We start from the raw sequence: 8,558 nt of genomic DNA on the forward strand, positions 1-8,558 counted from the left end.
AGTTTCCTGATGTCATGTGATCACCTTTTGCAACTTTCTGTCCAGCAAAGTCTATGGAGGAAGCCAGATTCACTTTACATCGATGTTACTAAGTTAACAACTGCAGTGGTTCGCTTAACAACTGTGGCAAAATGGTCGCAAAATGGGGCAAATCTCACTTAACAACGGTCTTGCTCAGCAACTGAAATTTTGGGCTCCAGATGGTCGTAAGTCAAGGACTACCTATAGATAAATGTCTTTGTTTCATTTGGAAGTATCAAATCTAGACAGCATACTAAAAAGCAGAGACATCACCCTGCCAACAAAAGTGCGTATAGTCAAGGCCATGGTTTTCCCAGTTGCAATGTATGGATGTGAAAGTTGGACCATAAGAAAGGCTGAGCGCCAAAGAATTGAGGCCTTTGAACTATGGTGCTGGAGAAGACTCCTGCGAGTCCCTTGGACTGCAAGGCGATCAAACCGGTCAGTCCTAGAGGAGATCAACCCTGACTGCTCTTTAGAAGGCCAGATCCTGAAGTTGAAACTCAAGTACTTTGGCCACCTAATGAGAAGGAAAGACTCACTGGAGAAGAGCCTAATGCTGGGAAAAATTGAGGACAATAGAAGAAGGGGATGACAGAGAATGGGATGGCTGGATGGAGTCACTGAAGCAGTAGGCGTGAGCTTAAATGGGCTCCAGAAGATGGTAGAGGACAGGAAGACCTGGAGGAACGTTGTCCATGGGGTCGCGATGGGTCGGACATGACATCGCAATCAACAACAACAACCCAAGAGGTTTGACCTCAGATCTTGTTCGGTTGGAGAAAAGTATGCATTTGATAAAACTGGGATTTCCATCTGAGGTTTGTAGCTGGCCTCCCAAATAATCTTCCCCAGGAAGTTTGCTGTTCATTAGAAAGTCCATTATAAATTTAATTTCCTTTGATGAGAAGGAAAGCTATTGAAGCAAGGATCCTAGGCGCAGGGAGTGAGCCGATGAAACATTTTATTGCTAGAAAGCTGTTAGTGGGTGCAACTCTAATTTGTTTTACTGCTGGTGGTTTCTCAAATTTTTTTATCTTTCAATCTTCATTTGTTTTACTGAATTTTATACAACGAACTGGTTATTAGCTATCTCAGCAGCTTCTCGGAGAAATGTGAAATAAACAACTTTAAATGAAAACGGGGAAAAAAATTAACAAGAAGAAGCCTCTGAAGGCATTGTTCCAAATAAAGTTGTTGTTGTTTTTAACTTGCTCCCTGTGAAATCACAGGCATTTTATTAGCACAACTAATTCATTTGGATGGGAGCCAGCGAATAAAGACTATTTCTCTGTCTACACCAAAAGGTTCATTTTGTAAGTCTGCAACCAGTGCCACATAACCATCAAATCTTCTAATGCATTGACTCAGTGGACTTTTTAAGGTACATTCATGGAATACGGGAGGAACAAAAAGGGGAACAAATATTTTAATTTTAGTGGTAAAATTCTAACATGCACTACCAGTAGTTTCCCACAGATGTTATAGTAGACGTAGAACATGACCAGACTGAGCCTGAGGAAGAGGTCAAACACATCATAAGTCACGAGTCCCTGCGTGCCCACAAGAGATCTAAGCCCAGCCCACTTTGGATGCCTTTCTTATCTCCCGCTCATTTCCCTGGACCGTTAGTTGGTCAGATTCTTGTAGAGAGCTTAAGCTTGCAATACATCTTTATACTCATTTGAACTGCCTGAATCTCTTGATTTCCCTGGTGCTTCACGGTGAATGTTCTCCCGTGGCAAATAACCAACTCTCTCATAGTAGAGAATCTTTGTAGCTCAGGGTTGAACTGTGGGGTCCCTGGTGCTCTCTGAGCTTGGTTGTTTTCTTGCAGACGTTTCATTACCCAACTAGGTAACCTCATCAGTGCTAGAAAGGGGTTTGTTCTCTTTTATATACAAGTGGCTTGCTCTATCAATGTTGGTGGGAGAATTCTTGGTGGTTCAGTGATCAGGCTGTTGTTTGCAGTTAGCCTGTTTGTCTGAGTTGCTAGTTCCTTGATTCACTCCCCTACTTGTGAAACCGAATATAATGGCCAGTGACAAATTTTAACCATAAATTGTGGCGCTTGTGGGCTATTATTTAGCATTAAATCAATAAACAGAGATAATTAAGCTTGACATTTTAAAAAAGTAAGGAGCGGATAGGTGCATGCCAATTTCTTTTTGGCTTTGTGTGAGTGTTTTTTTTTTAATCACTTGAGTTTTGGAAAGTAGGTTGACCTCCTCTTCTTTGTCGCAGCCCCTCAAATATTGGAAGACTGCTTTCATGTCACCCCTAGTCCTTCTAGACTAGACATACCCAATTCCTGCAACAGTTCTTCATATGGTTTAGCCTCCAGTTCCCTAATGATCTTTGTGGGTCTTCTCTGCATTCTTTCTAGAATCTCAACATCCTTTTTATATCACGGTGGCCAAAACTGGATGCAATATTCCAAGTGTGGCTGTCAACGCTGCTAACCTCAGATGTTCTTGCTTTGACAACATATTTTGGTAGGGGTTTTTATAGGGGGTATTTTAGAGCAGGCTTTTTATTTAATATTTATTGTGATTTTTATTATCGCCTGTTCACCGCCCTGAGTCCCATAAGGGAGATAGGGCGGTATATAAATTTAAATAATAATAATAATAATAACATATGGAGATGCATCCATTTTCCTTTACTTTAAAATTTATTTTTCGAGTTAGAATTAGATGATACTGGGGGGGGGGGAGGAGGAATGTGCATGGAAGATTAGTTAGACAAAACAATACTGTATAATGGTGAGAACCAAGGCTGTTTGTAATAAGAGATGATAAGACATGGCGGGATGAAGAACTGGGTGGAAAGCCAGCATTTCAAACTAATTGGAGAATGTGATTTATGACTGTTAGTTGTAGGAGGGAATTGTGCTTTGATACTATGTGCTGAGGGAAGGGGAAGCCAGATTTTGGCTTGGACTGTGTACATGCCGAAGCTATGCTGCTCGAATAAAGATTCTTTAAGGTAAACAATGCCTCAAAGTTCTTTGAAGAGTTTCATATGTCGGAACCATAACAGTGGCATTATAAAGAACTTCCATTGCTAAGAAAGGGGCTTGTTAAGTGAGTCACACCCAATTTTACAACCTTTTTTGCCCCTGTTGTTAAGCAAATCTCTGCAATTGTTAAATAAATCATGCCGTTGCTAGGCAAATCCAGCTTCTCCTACTGACTGCTTGTCAGAAACCAGCTGGGAAGGTTGCAAATCATGTGATCATGTGACCCCAGGATGCTGCAACCATCATAAATACATAAGTAATGCCAAAACTACATAATGAGAGGTAAGTAACAGCAAAGCATGAGAAGGAACAGTTATTCGTTTCAATAAGGTAGATCCAGCTAGAGTGCTCCCAACTTCAATCCCATGCAAATAAAAGAAGAACAACACAGGTCTTGCTTTCAACCCATCTCCATGTCTTTCCCATCTCACCCACTCATAGAAAGCAACGGGAATGTATGAACAGCCATAAAAATTCCATTCAGCAGAGCCTGAATAACTCCCAGATAGCAATAGCAAAATAACAATAGCACTTAGGCTTATACACCTCTTCACAGTGCTTCACAACCCTCTCTAAGCAGTTTGATAGAGTCAGCCTATTTCCCCCCAACAATCTGGGTTCTCATTTCACTGACCTTGGAAGGATGGAAGGCTGAGTCAACCATGAGCTGGTCAGGATCGAACTGCAGGCAGTGGGCAAAGTTACCCTGCAATACTGCATTCTAACCAATGTGCCACCATGGATAAGCTTCGCAACTTCAGAGGAACCACAGGACATAAGATAAAAGGGTGGGTGGAAGAGAAACTCGACAATTTGACCCAAAGACTCTGTTTAGGATAGTACTCTACAAATGTCATAGGACATGACTGAGCAAGTTCTCCGTGGAACGCCACAAAATGTTTCCATTCAAGCACATCACAAGAGGCTGAAGATCTTATTCCTTATAACTTGCAGATGTGATTTGTCAGCAGGCACCACTAGGTAACCTTTTATTTTGGACTTGATCAAGAGGCTTATCCACCCAAAGAATCCAGTGTCCCCAATTACCAAGCATTGGCCTTGCTGTGTCACCCAATCTGCATGTACCTTTATCTCTTATATTGTTCATAGCTGCCACCGTTGTGATGAATAGTCTGGCGGTGGCCCTGTTTCATTAAGCTAATTAGCCAGACATTTTCATAATGTCAACGAAAGGACTTTTGGGTTAAGCGCTTTGTTTAAGTGGTTAATCACATGGAAAACCTTCTTCCCATTAGCATCAAGTTCAACCCGTGACATGCTGGCTAAGGGGATTGACGCCAACGATACTCATCTTGTTGTAACGTCTCTTTTCCCTTGGGTCAAGAATGGCAGATCTCTCCAGATCATTTGTACGCAAATTAAAACCTACCACTCCTGAGTACCAAGGGTGCTTTTTTCTTGTTTCAAAAGGCCACTGGACTTTCTTGGTTTTTCCTTGAAGATGATTCGCTTCCCATCCAAGAAGCTTCTTCAGTTCTGGCTAAAGAAGCTTCTTGGATGAGAAGCGAAATGTCTTCAAGCGTTGCTCATGGAAAGCCTGCAGGAAAAAAGTCAGTGTGGAACCTGGCAGGAAAGGTCACAAGTTGCTTGAATATGTCTTCCTCAACCACGCACTCTCTGCCAGTCCCTCTGAGTCTGGCCACTCATGGCCACTTGCTCCCTCTCCCACATAGCAGCAGTCACTGACCTAACTTCTGGGAATGGAATGGAATGGAGCACTGTGGAGGGAGGGAGGGAGGAAGAAAGGAAGGAAGGAAATAGGAGAGAGGAATTGTAGTGTAATGTCTTAATGACTTAAGGGGATGATGGGAAGAGATGCTGCCTAGAAAACAATCAGACAAGAGAGGCAGGAATGCCTAGTGGCTTAATGGTCAATTTAGGAAGGACTAGCTATAATTGATTGAGCAGTTAAAAGTGGTGAGGGAGATTATTTCTTGTTAAACACACGAACCCAGACATTGGTAAGGCCACACTTGGAATACTGCATCCAGTTTTGGTCACCACGATGTAAAAAAGATGTTGAGACTCTAGAAAGAGTACAGAGAAGAGCTACAAAGATGATTAGGGGACTGGAGGCTAAAACATATAAGGAATGGTTGCTGGAATTGGGTATGTCTAGTTTAACGAAGAGAAGGACGAGGGGGGACATGATAGCAGTGTTCCAGTATCTCAGGGGCTGCCACAAAGAAGAGGGAGTCAAGCTATTCTCCAAGGTGCCTGAAGGCAGGACAAGAAGCAACGGGTGGAAACTAAGCAAGGAGAGAAGCAACCTAGAACTAAGGAGAAACTTCCTGACAGTGAGAACAATTAACCAGTGGGACAACCTGCCTCCAGAAGCGGTGAATGCTCCAACACTGGAAGTTTTTAAAAAGAGACTGGACAGCTATTTGTCCAAAATGGTATAGGGTTTCCTGCCTGAGCAGGGGGTTGGATTAGATGACCTCCAAGGTCCCTTCCAACTTTATTATTATTATTATTGTTATTGTTATTGTTATGTTTGCTAAATATTGAGAATGTTATTTGGAAAAACCTTAACACCCACTCCAACTCTAATCCTAACCCTAACCCAAATCCCCACCCCAATCCTGGTCCCGCCTCATTCCTAACCCTATAAAAACTAATACAATTTATAAATAATAATAAAAGTGGTGAGGGAAAAGTGGTGTACTTCAGACTTGCAATATTCTGTTAATGTACTCTTATAATAAAGTAAAAGGAACTCCTCTAGTCATGTTTCCTCTCTGGTTTACCTGGGAGGGAAGAAAGGAGGAGGAGAGGAGGAACAAAGTCACTGGGGAAGCCAGCAGGAAGTTGCTCCTGCTTCCAATGCTATTTTGCCTGCCTATTTTGCCTTTCTCTGTTTAAGTAAAGAAGCAATGACCCAATGGTTCACAAGTTGTCTATGTCAATGCTGCTAATATTGTATATTCTTGCTTTGACAAAATATGCAGGACTGTCTGGTATTTTTAGAGTTAATGCAGAGGAGAAGGAGGGAGGAGGGAAAAGCCCGCGAAAGGGAAAGGAAGGGAACCTTTGCCCTTCACACTAATCGGAGAACGTAAATCATGACAGCAAAATAGGGAGTGGAAATGCTAGCAAAAATAACTGCTCGGTGGGTGGGGATTTCAGATCCTAGCATTGCCTTTCATCATGCCTGTGCCGACATTTTGTCACATAAATAAAGAGACTTTTTTAGGATAAAATGCCTGGAAGTTCTTTGAAGTGTTTCATTAGTCGGAACCACGACAGTCTAATGAAAGAATTATAAATTGTTTGGACATATACTGTAAATAAATATAGTATCATTATGACATTCATGAAATGTAGGCAAAATGTGCAGCATTCGTTCACTCTAAATATTAAACAGTAAATCCGGAATATTGTGTGTCGGTGTCTGTGCCGTCTCTGCTAGTTAAACAAAAGGCAGAGAGAGCCTATAATGAAACACGGAGCATCACGGATGAAAACAAAAGCAAAAGAGCCTTCTTACCTTCTGTGTGCACTGCAGACACGTACGTCCAGTTGTACCTCTTGACAATGTCCACCATCGCACGGGCCTGTTGTGCGTCCGAAGGTACCACTCGCATGAAGTACTTGAACAAAGTCTTGTCGCTTAAGTCCATGCTTGTGGCGGAGTAGGCGATCTGAGGTATGTTGAAAAGCTGCAACAGATTCTGGACCTGGATTGCCACGGAACTGGACCCGGGACCAATCACACCAACAATGGGCTTCTTCGAGTGGTACTGAGATGTAGACCCATCGACACACTTCATCAGCCCTTCCTCTTCTTCGGCCGAGATGAGAGAGTCGCGGATGAACTCGATACTCTGTTCGAGAGCCACGGCTGAATGCCAGCACGAGTCCCGTATCTCACAACCTAAGGTTATGTTGGGTAACAGAGTTTGGTTCTGATTAATACGATCAAGGGTGTGAAGCATTGCTTCGACTCTCTGGATCCCATATTGCTCTCTTACCTCTCCGCATTTTCTCTCGTGGACCTTGTCAACCGTTGGCTGATGGTGGACCGAGAAGAGAGCCCCAATGACAATATCTCCAGGCATGTAGGCCACCACCCGTCTTTCACTGGACTGAGCAGAAACCAAAGCACTAAAGTTCCCACAAACATTTTCCTTCAAGAACCAGATGACAAGCAGAAAGAGCATTTTAGGGAGCGGTTTAAGCCAGAATTGGAAGCATGATGAGATGACAAAGGCCGACCATTCTTATAAAAAAAAAGAAGAAGAAGCAATCAGCGAGTCTTTGGAGGAATTGAAGCAATCAAGCTGAGAAGCCACTGAGTGTTTCCAAGCATCTTCTACACAATGGCCAACATCTTCTCATCTGTTCAGAAGGTAGGATGCAATCATCATCTTCGAAATCTTTAAGAAAAAGATGATGGGAAAGGTTTTTTTAAAAAAAATAAATGAACACTTATAAACTTTAAATACCTCCACAGCTATTGTAAACAGAACACCAGCTCGTTTCGATGCTTATTAGAATTCTGTAATCAAAGCAATAGCAATAGCACTTAGACCAGGGGTAGTCAACCTTGGCTCTTTTATGACTCGTGGACTTCAACTCCCAGAATTCCTGAGTCAGCTAAGCTAAGCTGACTCAGGAATTCTGGGAATTGAAGTCCACGAGTCATAAAAGAGCCAAGGTTGGCTACCCCTGACTTAGACTTACATACCGCTTCACAATGCTTTAGAGCACTCTCTTGGGTGGTTTACAATCTCAGCATATTTGCCCCCAACAATCTGGGTCCTCATTTTTCCAACCTTGGAAGGATGGAAGGGCTGAGTCAACCTTGAGTCCCATCAGGATCAAACTCCAGGCTGTGGGCAGAGTTTGCCTGCAATACTGCGTTCTAACCACTGAGCCACCAGGGCTCTTACAAGGCAAGAAGCAAACCTCATACATTCAAAATAAAACAAACAAGTTAGTTCCAAACCCATGATTGATTGATTTTCAGGCCTGGAAATGAACTGAACTCAACAATTCTTTTGCACAGAAATCTATTCCTGATTCCTTCAACTCTGCCTTATTCTGGCAGCCTTATTTGCCGAATTTCAATTATGTTGCAGTTTTTGTAACCCACCATCATCCACAGATTCTGGGCAGCGTGTAACTGAGGGCCATCTCTATTGCAGCACCTGCCCTATGGAACAATCTCCCCCTTGAGATTTGGAAGGTCCTGATTCTCGTGGACCTCTCGACCCACTTGGCCAGGGGTAGGCAACCTTGGCTCTTTTATGACTCATGGACTTCAACTCCCAGAATTCCTGAGCCAGCCATGCTCCCCTTGAGGAGCACCCGGAGGCTCCAACTGGTCCAGAATGCGGCCGCGCGGGCGGTGTTGGGAGGGACTCGTCGCTCCCATGTAACACCGCTGCTGCGCGAGCTGCACTGGTTGCCGGTGGCCTTCCGGGTGCGCTTCAAGGTGTTGGTCATCATCTTCAAAGCGCTCCATGGCATCGGACCTGGATATCTCCGA

General features: G+C 43.2%; 1 protein-coding gene across 1 annotated transcript in view; it reads right to left on the reverse strand.

Annotated features, from left to right (window-relative positions):
• Nucleotides 1–6,554: 6,554 nt before the first annotated feature.
• Nucleotides 6,555–8,558, reverse strand: part of LOC107289538 — a gene marked incomplete at its 3' end in the record, with an annotated part of 65,069 nt that continues 63,065 nt past the window's right edge. Inside the window, exon 4 of the mRNA XM_029284565.1 lies at nucleotides 6,555–7,194. Within this exon, the coding sequence (XP_029140398.1) occupies nucleotides 6,555–7,194 (640 nt within the window). The remainder of the gene's footprint in view (nucleotides 7,195–8,558) is intronic.

The sequence above is a fragment of the Protobothrops mucrosquamatus genome, unplaced genomic scaffold (assembly GCF_001527695.2).
Source record: "Protobothrops mucrosquamatus isolate PMUCROS unplaced genomic scaffold, P.Mucros_1.0 scaffold714, whole genome shotgun sequence".
In the NCBI taxonomy this organism is placed as follows: domain Eukaryota; kingdom Metazoa; phylum Chordata; class Lepidosauria; order Squamata; family Viperidae; genus Protobothrops; species Protobothrops mucrosquamatus.